Here is a 16,556-nt window from a genome sequence, read left to right on the forward strand (position 1 = left end):
ATGATGAGGAACAGATCAGAGAGCTGGAGGAACCCAGGAAGGGTCCCAGAGGATATAGGGAGGAGGAATCTGACCCACAGGACTGTGGGCTCAGTGGGCTGTGGGTCTGGATCCTGGAGAAGGGCATAACAGGTTGTCAAAAGAGTACTCGACCCCTGTGACAGTGGAGACCCCACACTCAATGCCACCAACCACAGAGCTGCCTTTGTTGGTCCTCCCTGTCAGTGAAGAGCCACACCTTTCTAAGGAGTCACTGAGAGAAATGTCAAATGTTGAGCTGGCTCCAACTCTGTGCCCAGTTCCAAGGATCTGGCAGGTACAAATCTCACTGGAGCCAGCCTCTATGGAGATCACTTCTCATTTGTAAGCAAAAAAAAAAAAAAAAAAAAGCCCAGACCACTGGGTGGAAAAGCTTTCCTTCCTGCTGTTAATTGCTGTTACCTGAGGGTGTAAGATGTGGGGAAAGCCAGTGTATAATGCAGCTTCCACCTGGAGGCTGCTTAGAGTATAGCAGCAATCAGCAATGTCCTGACAGCCACGACTTCATCAGAAGCACAATTCTGACAGAATTACAAAACACAGGTGCCTTGCTTTATAATACTGAGCCAAATAAAAACAAGCTTTTGAACTGGGGTGAGGAACCCTGGGCCTGGGGGTCGAAAGCAGCTTTCCAGGCCTCTTTGTCTGGAACTTTCCTCTGGCCACAGGCCTCACTGGTCTTGCTCTAAGCCAGTTATAGTGAACCTGTGGCCCTTCACAGCCTCTTGGACTCCAACTCCCATCAGCCCCAGCCAGCAAGGCCAATAGGCAGGGATGCTGGGAGATGAAGTCCCTCTCCTCAAATGTGTCTCGGTGGGAATGCGCCTTTGAACTGCCTCCTGCTTGCCTGGATGGAGAGGAGCATACATGGGCAGAAAGCTCTGTCATCTGTGGGGCTGGAATGTGCAATGGCAAGAGCCCTTCCCCCGTTTGGGTCCGCATCCCTGCTTTGGAAGACTGAATGTGGCTTGGTTGTTTCATAACTCAGCTTCCAATCTGTGTTCCCCCACCAGCACCATCTGCAGCCAAGTTAAGACAGCTTAATCGCATCGCATGCAGCAAGATGAAAACATATTCATAACAAAAATGCCAGGGTGCAAGTTCTTACTTTTACTTCCACCATCTTTCCGCCGTGTTCAATGTGCCTCTCGAGGTATTCTGAAGACAGCAGATCACTGAAATGACAGGCAAGGAGTGCTCCGTTATACGACATTTCCTCAGCATGTAAACACTGGCGTTTAAAAAGCAAATATTTTTTTTCAAATGCTCCTACACACACACTAAAAACGCTTACAGTTAGCTCCAGCAAAGCTACATTCGAAATGTGTCATTTTTCATAAAAGTAGCTATGCTGAAAAGGTGCTGTCAGTGTTTTAAAAACCAGTGACCTAAGAGATGCAGATAGCAGACAACCCAAACCCCTAACAGATGTATCAAACCTAAAAAAATAAAAATAAAAAATACAGTAAAACAAACACTACAAAGCAATGACTTGTTTCTTTTCTAACTCAAGCATTTCAGTGTTTCTATGTATAACTATATAATAATATGAACCTCTAGGTTTCAGGTACACTCCCATTATTTTTGTCATTGCTGTAACAATTACAATTCTTTCCGATAAAAACATACTAATTTTAGCAGGTAAGTATAGAAAGCAATATGGCTCCAATGGATTTTCACCTTACTTAAAGCAGTAGTTAAATATCATTTTTCATAGGGAGATTGAGCGCTTCGTGAGGCAGTGTGGGAGAAATCAATGAACTATTTGTTCACACTGTTTATTTGTTTTAAGAGCTATGAAATAAGGAGCTGTTTCTGACAAGTCCGCACATTTTGAAGTGATCTTTCTATTTGTCCCGAGGAAAGATTCTGCTTATAGAATTCTCAGTTATACATACAGAAAAGGTGGCAACAAGTACAGATATCTGAGAAATTCCAGAGCAAGGGCAACTAAGTCTGTAGCATCAGTAACCAGCTCCATGTTATGCAGTGCTATCCTTCCATTCTACCTGCCGCTGAGTTGCTAAGTTGAAAGTTTGGTGGTACTAATATAAACACAATGTATATGGCCCAATAAACTCTGTTTGGCCACTGTCGTTTTAGCATGTAATAAACATTGCAAAATCCAACGATTTAATGATAAGAGGGGGTGAAAACACTAGTGTAAATGAAAAGCTTCCCTTTACCAACTTTTTAATTAGCGAAAAGGTGGGGAACCTTAGGTCAAGAGGCCAAATGGGTCTACATAGAGTTGGAAGGGACCCCAAGCGCCATCTCATCCAATGTCCTGCAATGCAAGAATCTCAACTACAGCATCCATGACAGATGGCCACCCAATCTCTGCTTAAAAACCTCCAAGGAAAGAGAGCCCATAACCTCCCAAGGGAGTCCATTTCACTGTCGAACAGCTCTTACTGTCAGAAAATTCTTCCTGATGTTCAGTCGGACTCTCCTTTCATGTAACTTGAAGTGACCAGTTCAGGTCCTAGCCTACAGAGCAGGAGAAAACAAACTTGCTCCGATGCTCCATCTTCCATATGACAGCCCTTGAGATATTTGAACATGCCTATCATATCTCCTCTCAGTCTCCTCTTTACCAGGCTAAACATACCCAACTCTCTCAACCGCTGATCATATCGCTTGGTTTCCGGACCCTTGATCAACTTGGTTGCCCTCCTCTGCACATGTTCCAGCTTGTCAACATTCCTATTAAACTATGGCACCCAGAAATGGACACAGTACTCCAGATGTGGTCTGACCAAGGCAGCACTATTAATTCCCTTGATCCACCAGACACTACACTTCTGTTAATTAAGCCTAGGAAAGCATTAGCTTTTCTGCTCCTGCATCATACAGTTGACTCGTGACACAATTCTCATTTAGAAAACCCACCAGGAAAGCCAACTTCTATCTACAAAAAGTCATGTTCAGAGATATATCCAACACATACATTTAAAAAGCAAAACAAAATTTGACCACACCTAAGGAAGAGCAATTTATCATTCAAAAGTCTGGTGGTATAAAAAAAAGGTTTTGCCTGGCACCAGAATGCATTTATACCTTGCTTGAGCATCAGGAATATATTTGAGGGCTAGCTATAACTAGTTTTGCCAATTTCTGGGTGTGTTGATGAAAACCAAACAGCAGAACAGGCTTGCGTTCCATACAAATTTAAAGCTGTAATCCTGTACACACTTTCTTAGGAGCAGGCCCCCACAGAATTCAGGAAGACTTACACACCTCAGGAGGCATGCATAGGATTGTCCTGCAAATGCTTTATTTTAGTGCCGCTGACGGCTTGTTTACTGATACAAAACAGAGAGTGCAGAACTCCCACCTCACTTGGAAACCATCCTCTTAACGCTGCTGAGAGTAAAGAAGAATTTTATGAATCAAATAAAAGTATTTCTAGAACACATTGCCAAAGTTTTATGGCTCTTCTTTGCAAACACCGCCACATCATACCAAACTGGGGTGGGAACTGATTTGTGGGGAAGGGCCGTAGCTCAGTGCTAGAGCACATGTTTTGAATGCTCAGTTCCTGGCACCTCCTGCTAGGTCTGGGAAATATTCCTGCATGAAAGCCTGGAGAACGGCTGCCTGTTGGATATAGACAATACTCAGCTACATGGGCCAATAGTCTGAAATCAGTATAAAAGCAGCTTTCTGTGTTCAATAGGAGCATTATTTGTTTTTAACAAGATGCAGACTAATGTTTCCCAGCGTGGAACGACAAAAGCCCAGTTTTTAATAAATATTGCAAACATCTTGCAAAGATTTATGGGAGACCTAACAAAAATGCAAGCCACTAACATAAGGCAAACAGCAGTAGGAGTTTTAATATGGCAAAACCGAATCGTATGCCACACATGCCATTTTTGCTGTACTTAAAGGGCATAGCCTTTTGTTACAAGGAAATAATTGGCTTTTATTAACCTTCACGGTGCAAACAAAAAAATCTAAGCAAATGCACAAGAATTGGCACTTGCCCTTGTGGCATAAAAGCACAGATTTGCTTTTGCAATGAAATCATTTGCATTTGAATGGTGACAAATAGCATGATTCTTTTATGTCCCTTGAAATCGGAATAGTGTTGCTTGACAGCAGGACTACCCTGAAATCCTGCTAGCTTGAAAGTGGTGGTAGTGAAGGAGGAGGCAACATATATATTAAGGTGCAACAGCTCTAAACCAACTTTAGGCTCACAGGCAGACATTTTTGGTTAAAACAAGAACAGCGTAAAAGGAATCAATGCAGAACAGCCAGGTAGTCCTGTTGGGGATAGCTTTTCTGGGTGTGTCATGAAAACGGGGCGTGGCGGGTGTCGTTTGGACCCTACTGATTCAAGGATGCCCTGAAGCACCCCGTTGTGGTGTTTGCCCATTCGTTTAGAGCCTGTCTGTACAGGGGGAAAAGAAAGGGTTAAAATGTAGACCAATCGGAAAGCTGGAGGCGGAGCCTACATGTGTAGAAAAAGGCTTAGCCCGAGGTTTGTTAGAGTTGTTGGTGGGTAGTTGGTTGGTTTTAGTGGGTTGGCTGGTTGGGAAAGGGAGTGGGAGAAGCAGTTGTCAGGCAGCTGGAAATAGAGAGACAGGGCAGTGGGTTCTTGAGTGAGGGGAGGTGGAAGAGATAGAGAGAGGGAAATAAGACTAAGAAAGTAAAGAGTAACAACATCTGGAATGCCATAAAAGTTTGTTTGTGTCGGAAATAAAATACACTCTTCTCTATTAATTTGAAAACCTGACTGAGAGTGAAGTGATTTTACCAGGGAGGATCTGGTTGGCGGCAGCGGATTAGCGGTGTACGGGTCAATAGTCTGTGAGACGATCGGGGGCTCTGTACGAACGCCACACCCATTTCAAGTCCTACTGATCCCAAAACACCACCAGCAGTGTTTGCATACATCTATGCAAGCAGGGTGTTCCACCAGTGTACCAGGAGTTCCTCCAGAGCAAAAGAGGATGTCCCTGCCAATGGCACTCATCTTCAGAAAAGCAGCCTTCATGCTGACTCTTACACCTCCTCAGCCAGACTCCAGATGAAGATATGGTGGCTCTGTTAAGCACATTAAATATTGATGAAATTGTATGATAGTGAAATTTAGAAATAAGTACTTAGTCCTTTATCAGCCATCCCAGGAACTTTGCACTCCTTGGCCAGAACCCTGGAAGGCAGGATAGGGTTCAATTTTTACCAAGCAATCAGGGGGAAAGAACTGTAGCTCAGTGGCTTGGCTCCTGAACAAATTGGCTCCCGCACACCGCAAATCCGGGACTGTTCTGGTTTGTGAACGTTTTTCGGAAGCCGAACATCCGACGCGGCTTCTGATTGAGTGCAGGAAGCTCCTGCAGCCAATCAGAAGCTGCGCCTTGGTTTTCGAACGGTTTCAGGAGTCAATCGGACTCCCGGAACAGATTAAGTTCAAGAAGCAAGGCACCACTGTATACATCAGGAGCAGGTGTCAGGAGCAGATGAGCAAAACTCACATGTTGTCAGTGAAGTTAATTCTTTGTTCAAGGAAACAAAGACAGCTCAGGAGGCCAGGCCGAGAGAACACAGAAACTCTTCTCAGTGGAACTTGCAGTTCTGAGGACTGAAGTTACCCGCCTTCCCACAGCTCCCTAAGTCTCCTCCTCCCCCAGTTCCTCCCCAAGCAATCTGAGGCTCTGTTGCCTTGCCTGTCTTTGTTCCTCTCTCTTCATACGTCTTTGGATTATGTGAAGGAAGCCAGGTAGCTCAGAATCTTCAAGATACATATTGTAGTGGTTGACAGAAGAGTAAAATCATGAGCACCACTATAAAATGCCCATTCAAGGGATGTAAAAAAGTTATACAAGAAAGCCACAACTAATCTTCTACTTCAGCTGGCAAACAGTTGTTGTTTAGTTATGTCCGACTCTTCGTGACCCCATGGACCAGAGCACTCCTGGCAAACAGTAGACCTCTTAATTGCTTAATCACAGACTCGGGAGAGAAGAAACTGAGCCAATCCTAATTATCCAACCGCAGACTCCAGAACATGACCACGGCATCTTGAGTAAACCACCATCAATCATTTATGTACAACAAACACACTAGATTAGAATTCAGCATGCACTACAACTAAGGCTAAAGGCAGCATCTATTGCCGAACTACAAACATTTACATTAAAAATCCAGGCACAATGCAACTTTAGGTTAGAAAACAGGATATCCTTTCGGTTCAGAACTTCTGGTGCCACATTGTTTACAGTGTATCAACATATCAGCAACAAGGGAAAGGAACTTATGGTTCTCCAGCTGTTGGACTACAACCTCCATCATCCCTTGGCCATTTTGGCTGGAGCTGATGGGAGCTGGAATGCAACAAAATTGAGGGTTGGGGCACAGCTTCGCTATCCCTACCCTACAGCCTCCATTATGATATCTGGGAAGAGATGCATGGACTTGTTGACACTGCAGGCAAAAAGCAGGTTGTCTGCCTTCTGTTTAGGTGCAATGGTAACACACAAGCAATCATCCAATATCTTTCTGGGGTGCTTTGCCCTTTTAAAGAGCATGCACAACAGAATCCCCCCACCCCCAGGAGATGCCACATAAAAGTTAACAAAATTCTAGGAACGGCCGTGGTTCAACTCCAGATCTGGTGGCAGAATTAAAGAGTTCCCTTTAAAAAGAAACTCACTTCTCCACAATGTTAATCAAACTCATATAACCACATTGTTTCATGGCTCTCTGCATCCTGCCCCAGCACCAATTTGGCAAAAAGGGCAGCTGAAACTTTGCTTTTTGGGAATCTAATCTGCCATCCTGCCTTGGAAATGAACATGTCTAGGAAGACGCAAGAAGCACCAGCAACAAAATATTGCAGGGTATCCTGCATTCTGTGGTACCGAGTGTGCTGAGTCTTCAGTGGGTTGTTTGGGGGATCTTTAGCCCCCTTAGTTTTTAAAAGCGGGGTATTTTTTGTCCCCCAAACAGTGTGGTGTAGTGGTGAAGAGCGGTAGACTCGTAATCTGGGGAACCGAGTTCGCATCTCCGCTCCTCCACATGCAGCTGCTGGGTGGCCTTGGGCCAGTCACACTTCTTTGAAGTCTCTCAGCCCCACTCACCTCACAGAGTGTTTGTTGTGAGGGAGGAAGGGAAAGGAGAATGTTAGCCGCTTTGAGACTCCTTTGGGTAGTGATAAAGCGGGATATCAAATCCAAACTCCTCTTCTTCTTCTTCTTCTTCTTCTTCTTCTTCTTCTTCTTCTTCCTCCTCCTCCTCCTCCTCCTCCTCTTCTCGCTGGCCCTGTTTCTGGCTATACTGGTAGCACTCACCATGACTTCGCTATTAGAAGGAGTTTGTGTCAGTCCTTTGCACACCACATCTTTGGTGAATCAGTTTGTGAAGGATGACTATGAAATAGAGGAATTGCTGATGAGACATGGCTTCTGCTGTGTTGCTCAGTACGATACCAGTCTCTTCCCAGAAGTGGGTCTGCTGGCAAGTGGAGGGCATTGTGACATTACTGGCGCTGGATTTCCTCTCCTTCCTCTTGCAGCAGATCCACTTACAGGAAAGGCCTAGAACCTACTGTGCAAGCGAGAATCCTTCACCAACAGTCGGCTGATCTACAAAGAATATCCTAACAAGACTATTTGTTCCTAAGTAATTCCATTAATGCTCTTTCTTTCTGCAAACATAGCAGAAAGGGGACTTACAGGAACAAGGAAGAGGGGTTTTTAAAGTGCTTGTCCTTCCTTGTAGAAAGAAGTTGGCTGGTGCATGCACTCTCATGCTTCACTAAGTGTTTTGTTTTATTTAGGTGCCAGGTGAAAACATTTTCTTTCAACCAGGCATTTGGCTGATTAACATTATGAGGCTTTTAAAACGTGTTTGTGGGAGTGTGCTTATTTATTTGTTTTATTATGTATTCTGTGTTCTCATTTTGCATTTTTATGTTGTGAACCACCCTGTGATCTTTGGATGATAGGGAGCATACAGATCATGGAATCACAGAATTGTAGAGGTGGAAGGGACCCCCCAGGGCCATCTACTCTAACCTCCTGCAAGGCAGAAATCTCAACTAAAGCATCCATGATGGATGGCCATCCAACTTCTGCTTAAAAACCTCCAATGAAGAAGAGTCCACAGCCTCCCAAGGGTGTCCATTCCACTGTCAAACAGCTCTTACTGTCAGAAAGTTATTTCTGACGTTTCGTCGGATTCTCCTTTCTTGTAACTTGAACCCACTGGTTCGGGCCCCACCCTCTGTACCAGCAGAAAATAAGCTTCCATGTGACAGCCCTTTACATATCTGAAGATGGCTATCATCTCTCCATCTCCTTCTCCTCTTTTACAGGCTAAACACACCCAGCTTATTTATTATTTAATAAATAATAATAAATAATAATAGACACAATTAATTGAAATTTAAAAATAACAATCTTGAAACCTGTGACTTAGGATAGTCAGGCAGACGAAAATATCTTCTTGGCAGTAGCTCTTTAGAGTTTTGGGTGGGGGTCGTCCCCAGTCCTACCTAAAGAAGTTGAGGATTTAACTGGTGACCCTTTGCATGCAATCCATCTCCTCTAAGCACTGAGCTACCCCAAAACCTACTAAGGCTGTGGTCCTAAAGCACATTTATTATAGGGCAGGTCCTAGTGAACCCAGTGGGACTTATTTCTGAGTAAACACACTGAAGGGCTGCACTGCAAACCAGCATCTCCCACCACTGTAAGTGGTATTTCTGCCATTCCCACCGCCATTCACGACTTTTAGGTCCTCAGCCATTTCAGTGAGATTTTGCCATGCATCCTCCGTTCTACATCCTTGTGGAATCTTCCTCAACACTACTAAATTATTGATAGTTTAAAAGAAGGAAAAAAAACCTGTTCTGATGCACTATGTGCTATTTATAACCAGGGGAGGAGGGGGGGAATCAAACTACACAAGGATTCAGCAGCTCTGTGCTGCTTTTCAGCTGTCAAGCACAATGTCTGCAGTTGCCAATTTTAGAGCTAACCAAAGAATGGAATTTTTATTTATGAGAATGTAATGGGGATCTGATAATTGTAACGATTTCTATGAAGGGAGAAATGAAATCAAAAACAAAAACAAATCTTTAGTGGTGCCCATTTTAAAAATTCACTATGTAACACTACGCCTATCTAATTTGGTGTAAACTCCGCAAACCCCAATAAATGTTTATATATTGTGATCTATTTATTTATTTTAAAAAACAACCTTTAATGTGGTAGAAATCTCCTTCCAGAATAAAATGCCTAGTTATTTTAGTGCATAAGATTAGTCACATTAATAAAACAAATTTATGTTAGCAAACGAAGCAAGATCCAATCCTCAGCATACATCAACACAAAAAGTACATCAAAACAAACCTTTTCTACCATATGCTAGCTGCATCTCAAGTCACAGCTACATACCTGTCAATTAATACTGCCGTGAAATGTTCATTCAAGGACAAACACGTCACCTAGGTGCCATCTAAAATGGATGAACAGTTGCATTATTTCCCTAGCCCAGGGATGGGAAATCTATGGTCCTCTGGATGTTGTTGGACTCCAACTTCCATCATCCCTGAACACTGGCCATACTGCCTGGGCTGATGTGAGTTGGAAACCAACAATATCTGGACAGCCACAGGTTGCCCATCCCATCACTAGCCAAACATAAAATCAGTCATAGAATCAAAGAATTGTAGAGTCTATACATGTGTGAACGCTCTATCCAGCCACCAGGCCATGCTCCTGAAGGCACAGCCCTCACCTGCCCTGCCTAGCTGGAATGTGTCCTCAAATTGCGATGTCTCTTGCTTGCCTGGAGATACCTGTGTATACAGAAAATTCTGACTTCGGCTTGGCTGTAGCCTATTGTACAAAGCCACATTCACTATTATTCACTATTCTGCCAACTTTTGCCTCTGGCCCTTTCTACTGGGTCCACCACCACTGCCATACAGCTCCCATTAAGCTAACCATGAAGGAATATGGCCCCCTAGCTGAAAAAAGACTCTCCATAACTCTTCTGCTGCAGTGGTAATTCAACAGGCACTAGAAATCGCATGGCTCAAAAGAGCTTGTTTATTACCTACTTACACTACCAGTTCCTACTATTTCAAAAGTGTGAAGGTGGCTAGGGCTCAGACACAGAGTTCCTCAAAATAAAAAGACTGAGATATGATGGGGGAAGAATATTGTTATAGATTGGGGGTGGCTAAAAGCTAGAAATTAATAAATGGTAGGATTTTGGTTATTTGGAAGATTGGAGGCCAGTGGAAAAGTAAAGGCTAAGCTTTCTTTCCAAGACAGGGCCTCACTTAGGATAGAGGCATTAACATGACTAAAGGGGATGACTGAAGAAGAAGAAGAAGAGTTTGGATTTGATATCCCGCCTTTCACTCCCTTTAAGGAGTCTCAAAGCGGCTAACATTCTCCTTTCCCTTCCTCCCCCACAACAAACACTCTGTGAGGTGAGTGGGGCTGAGAGACTGTGACTGGCCCAAGGTCACCCAGCAGCTGCATGTGGAGGAGCGGAGACGCGAACCCGGTTACCCAGATTATGTGACTTAACCACTACACCACACTGAGAGCCTGGAAAAGAGAGACATCAAAGAAGAGTCTTTAGCAAGGTGTGCTAGGAAGAAGAAGGGAGAGGAAGAGACTGTGAGCCATCTTGAGCAGGCTGGCTGAAGGCTGGCTGGGAGAGATGCCTTGGACTCCAGGGCTGCACTGCTGTGGGAGGCAAGCACTTCCCTCCATGAAAACTGAAGGTGTAAACATGTGAATAAATCATATTTCTCAAAGCTATGACAGTCTCCTCCATGTCTCAATTTTCCAAAGGAACACAGACCCTGGGTGAGTGCCTGGAACCCCCTGGGAGCTTGCTATTGCTTGGCAGAGAGCAGGGTGGTACCCAACCTTTGTAACAATATCATCTTGAAAGCAGCAAGTGGTCTAGCTTTTGCCTACTTCACTTCCTTGAAAGGACAAGGAACTGGGGTGGAAAAAACTAGCTCCACTGAGCCATGGAGCAAGCAGCTCCTGTTGAACAGTTATTCAAGCAGAATAATATTCCTGTTGATTTAAGAAGCGAAGAGTGAAGCAGGAAGGGGGAGTGAAATAGGAAAAGGAGGTGCTACAGTTGGAGGGAACAGGTTGTTGTCAGGATTGAATTTTAGCTTTTTTTATAAGATATCTTATACCTTTATTTAGCATGCCACCTTGAGATCACAACATCAGAAAGGCAGGATACAAATACAGGAACACACAAAGGTACCTTGGGAGAAGCTGGGATGCAGCTCCAATGGGCAGCTGCTGAGGTTTGTTTCACTGCTTATCTAGCCCATCTTGATTTCATGATCACCAAAGCAAATTCAGGTGACCTGGTGAGAATGGTCCTAAGAACAAACCTTGTCACAAATAAGTGCACTCCACTGTTGAAAAAGGCACATTTCCCCTACAGTCAAATCCTAAAGATAAGATGGAAATGACCATTCCATGGGTAGCATGGAAAGCAGGAATGATTGCTTTGTTTGTATGCAGAGACGCCAAGAAAGTTTTAAAGAGGAACATTCAAATCACATTCCCAGGGAGCCAGGCCAGCACCATAATTTTTGTCTGCTTACTATGCAAATACAGATGTCTTTTTTTGTGCACCTGCAGGAGAGAGAGAAAATCAGAGATGTCCAGCGACCTCAAATGCAGAGAGGCATTTTTTGTGTGCAGGATATTACATTATGATTGTATGGAATGGTCTGGATATTTTTATTAAGCTATTTTACAAATACTGTTTTGTGGTTCATCTTTAAATGGCAGTCAGCTGTCTCCACCCTACTGCGGAATGCTTAATAAAACTTAATGCATTTACAGAGCTAAATAATACATCACTACAACCAGGCATTAAGAGCAAGTGAGGATATGTTTGAAAAATGGCATTTGGAATATCAAGATGAAGGAGTTACAGGAGATCGAAACTGGACCATAAACACTAGAAGGTGCCATCTCCCCATTTTGGTGACACAACTGAACAGCTGGACGTGTCATCACCTTTCATAATCAACTGTGACTGAATTATATACATAAAGTAAGTTGTAAATGAGCCATTGTTAAACAACCACTCCACCATCATGCCATTATTGATTTCATTGAACTTCAGAGTCCATGTCAGACAGTATGTAAGCTTAAACGTGCAGATATATGCATGAACTGTCAGATGCAGCTAAGCAGAGGCCAATGTTGACTTTTCCTCTAGAGAAGATGGTCATAATGTCACCCTCTACTTAAGTGTCATGCACTTCTCAGATGGTACCTCTCCCAATTGCAGCAGGAAACCCTGTCATCCTCAAGGGGACAAGTTACTTTTGCCCAGCAAGAGAAAGTGGTGGAGAAGAAGAGCCCACACCAAAACAATTATTGCCGCCGGCACGATTTTCATTCTGGCAACGCCTGCAACTTCTCCAAAGGCATAATTCCAGATCCGGCAGCTCACCCAGGAAAGATGCCAGCAGATTTCCAAAGAAAGCTTTTCCTTTACTCAAGGCAGCTCTGTTCCAAAACGGAAACCCAGCTTCAGATAAGGGACCGCAGCCTTGAGAGACTCTGAAGAAAAACTGCATCCAGAGAAGGCAATACCAGCCTGCTCCAAGGCACTTCTATCCCAGTTCAAAATTCCTCATGATTTCAGTAGCCCTAGTTCAGACATCCCTCTACATCATGATGGGAAAGAGTGGGGACACAGTCACATTCCCAACAGCCCTGCCCCAATACCCTCCACACATTTGGGCTGGGCTTTTGCAGCAGGGAGGCTTTCCTACTCATGTGCAATCTAGAACCCTACTGAAGCAGGGTTGTTCTAGATCATGGGGGAACCCGCATTAGTAGAGCAGCCTCCCCACTGCAGACATTCTGCCCCATTGCACAGAGCAGGGGTTGTCAACCTGGTCCCTACCACCCACTAGTGGGTGTTTCAGGATTCTAGGTGGGCGGTAGAGGGTTCTATGGCACAAGCTGAATCCTCCTTCCATCGAGCACTGGTGGGCGGTAAGGAAATTTTGCCATCAAGAAAGACGCATCAGTGGGCAGTAGGTATAAAAAGGTTGACTACCCCTGGCCTAGAGTATAGGGGAACAGGGCTGTTGGGAAAACAAATAGATGAATCCCCACTTCCCCCCGCAAATGTGATGGGAAATCCTTGGACACGGCAAGTAAGATATCAGGTTTATGTGACTGCTTCCTGCACACACCATTCTCACTTCCTGTTACCCAAATAAAATATATTAGCAGAATATAATAGTGGACTGTGACTCCACTTCCTGAATCTGTGCAAGCAAACAAGTCAAGGCGCTTGACTGTGACAGCTATGCAGCTGGGGACGCTGAGACATCACACTTTTTACATATAGGTTCTCAAGCTCCAGCATCTAAAAGACTTCCAGTGATGGGATCGGAGAGCAGCACCTGAAGTTTCAGGTCAGCCTGGGCCAGCCTGGTGCCTCCCAAGTGCTCAGACTACAATTCCCACCATTTGTGCTTGCTGAGGCTGATGGAAGTTGGAATTCTAAACATTAGGACGGCAGCAAGTTTGTGAGGTTGCCTTAAGGAGCCCCTTCCAATCCATCATTACAGCAGGCTAGACAGAGGGGCTAAAGTCCTGCTTTGTTGGCATTACTTAATTCCCCACTAGGTGGTAGGGCTTGAGATATTCTTATTACGCCCCTCCAGCCACTGCTAGTCTTTATTTCTTAAGCACTTAATCCATATCCTGCTATGGATTGGTTTGGGCAGGGAGAAGCCAGAGTGCTTAAAGTCAGCGACATAATAATCAATCATATCTTCTTAAGCCAAAGGCTTTTATACCATCACTCAGACAACAACATTAAACATTTATGCAGGCTGAAAGACACTAGCTACATTTTCCCCTCTTTGTCTTTCCCCCCTCCCTACATGGAAATAATTTCCATGGGTGACAAATCATACCACTTGCCTGTCATTTTCATTACATTCATTCATTTTTACACACAAAACTTTTTCTCTCCCATTTTCTTCAAGTAAAAGAATGAACTAGTGGAATGTGAAAAGATTACCGGTGTAGCCCTATCTATGCAGCAATAAGTCCTACTGAACGCAGTGGAAGATACTCCTAGTAAAGTGTGAACAGGATTGCTACCTTTGTCTTCCTCCTTCTCTCCTTTTTTTAAAAAAGTGTGCACACATTTCAATGAATACCTTATGGGATTTTTGTTTGCTTCCTTCCTCAGCAAATCACTTTGGGATGAGAGGAATTAATGCAACTCTGTGCCATTGTTCTGTCTTAATTAAATCCAGAAAGGAGGAAGAAACAGAATCCAGAACAAAGCCATGAGACTACATTCCTCAAACACCAAGTTAAGCATCAGAGTAAATAAACATGCATGACAACCACACACTACAGAAACAATATCCATACTATTATTATGCTGAATGGCTATCTAAAGAAGCAACCAGAACCGTTTGTATTACACGGGAGTTTCATTACCAACCTTGACATTTAAGGCACACATTTCACCTTTGAAAATATTGTTCCTTAGGCTCTTTTTCTGTCAGGCAACTTTTACCAGTTCAGTGGAAATTCTTAGTAGCTGAACATTTCTCAGTAAACGAAATTTTCAAAGGGAGACCAAGAACAAGAGCACAAGATTTAAGATAATTCACAATAGTAAGAGGTTCATGAACTCTGATGCTCTTAATACCACTGCATCCATGCTGTTGTTCTGAACAAGTGAAGACTTCGCCTCTTCCTTGGATTTTGTATAACCTGGTAGGTGATGGTGAACAGATGTTCGCTTATAATATAGCCACTTGGCCATCCTTTGTCTGGCATAGTATGGCTGCCTACTCTCAACTTATGTGGGGGTTACACACTCTCCCTGCACCTCCAAACACTCTTCCAAGATGAGTACAATGGCGGGTGGGATTGCCGGTGTGTTTTTTCCTAGACGCCTGCCCGCTTTTTTGCTGTTGTTTGTTTTTCAGCCAAGCGCATAAAATTGAAGTCATACAAGTTAAATGTACATAAGTTGCAAGTACTGGCCAACGAGTGGTCCGCAAGCCAGATACACCCTCTGAAACAATTACATCTGGTCCTTGATGTTACCATAAAGCTTTATAGAGAGATGGTTAGAAGTGTGCACTGCAGTTTGTTTCATAAGGAGAAATGTTCCGGGAAGCTGTAAAAATGGGGAAGGGGAACTTGCAGCCCTCCAGATGTTGTTGGAGTACAACTGCCACTACCCTGATGACTGGCCATGCTGGCTGGGGCTGATGGGAACTGGGATCCCAAAATACCTGAAGGCCCACACATTGTCCTTTCCAAATGTAAATGATATTCTGTGCTTTATTTTTTACTCTCTGTTTCTGTAATAAGGAAATAAAAAATATATAACTTTTATTTCTAACAATAGGTGGTACTTGCATGAGCTACAATTCTCAAAGACAAGCCTACACTGAGGTTTCTCTTCACCTAAAATCCTTATGAGCCTTCTCCCAAGAAGTAACCATGAACCTGCACTACACAACAATAAACCTTTAGACCCACAGACTAGACAATGTTATTTTTAATTACAGGACTGATTGCATGACCCTTCAGATAGACGCTCATTTCCAGACTCATCTTAAGCCAACATAAATTCCCCTCAGTCTGCAGACAATTCTCACAAAGTAAAAAAAAAAAAAAAGTTTTTGCGCCCTTTCTTCTGTTACTGAGTGACCTATGCACATTAAACAGATTTCTGTCCACAGTCTGCCAGGTAGATTTATAAGCCCATGCAAAAGGAGAACTAGGAAGAGATAAGAGAGTCATATTCAACTCAGAGCAGACCAACTGAAATCAATGGATTTATTTTGAATTGCGTTCACTGATTTCACTGGGTCTACTCTGAGTAGGATTTAGTCATGGACTAGATGACCCTCAGGGCCCCTTCCAACTCTATGGCTCTTTGATTCTCTATGAATACAACTCTGCATCTTCCATAGAACTTCCTATGTGGCAATAGTTTTCAATTTAATTCTCTAGCCAAATAATCTCAGCTTTTCACTGACTATGCTAATACTCATCATTCATATGTGACCCAGGAACAGCTAGATCAAGAGTAGGCAGCCAGCCTGGTGGCCTCCAAATATTTTGAATGACAACTCAGAACATGCTGACCATTGGGCTATGCTTGCAGGAGCCAGAACATGTAGAGGCTTCCTAGAACTTGGAAGGGCCAACATCTGGCTGCTTGTCTGGCTACAGAATTAAATTGAAAACTCTTACCACATAGGACTGCATATGGCCTTGGGGTTGCCCACCTCTGTCTTTACCTCCTAACAAACGTCTCTTTTGTTTCAGACAGAGGTGGGCAACCCCAAGGCCATATGCAGCCCTTGGCCTAAATTCACATAGACCTTAGCCTAATTCTGAAAGCCCTCTGCAAGTTATCAGTTCAGATATTCGGCAAAAGCATTCAGTTCCTCGCCTGCTGGGTGAAGAAATGGGAGAGGGAGAGAAAGAGGA

General features: G+C 43.7%; 1 protein-coding gene across 17 annotated transcripts in view; it reads right to left on the reverse strand.

Moving 5' to 3' along the window:
- The window catches only part of ADAM22 (ADAM metallopeptidase domain 22), a 116,416-nt gene that overhangs the window by 68,346 nt on the left and 31,514 nt on the right, over window positions 1-16,556 (reverse strand). For all 17 annotated transcript variants that reach the window (XR_014503626.1, XM_083405739.1, XM_083405730.1 and 14 more), the window contains exon 4: window positions 1,148-1,214. Coding sequence is in view for 16 of the 17 variants with exons in the window: in XM_083405739.1 (XP_083261865.1) it covers window positions 1,148-1,214 (67 nt within the window). In the remaining variant the exon portion in view is untranslated. The remainder of the gene's footprint in view (window positions 1-1,147; window positions 1,215-16,556) is intronic.

This window comes from Podarcis tiliguerta, assembly GCF_965153285.1.
Source record: "Podarcis tiliguerta genome assembly, chromosome: 12".
Taxonomy (NCBI): Eukaryota; Metazoa; Chordata; class Lepidosauria; order Squamata; family Lacertidae; genus Podarcis; species Podarcis tiliguerta.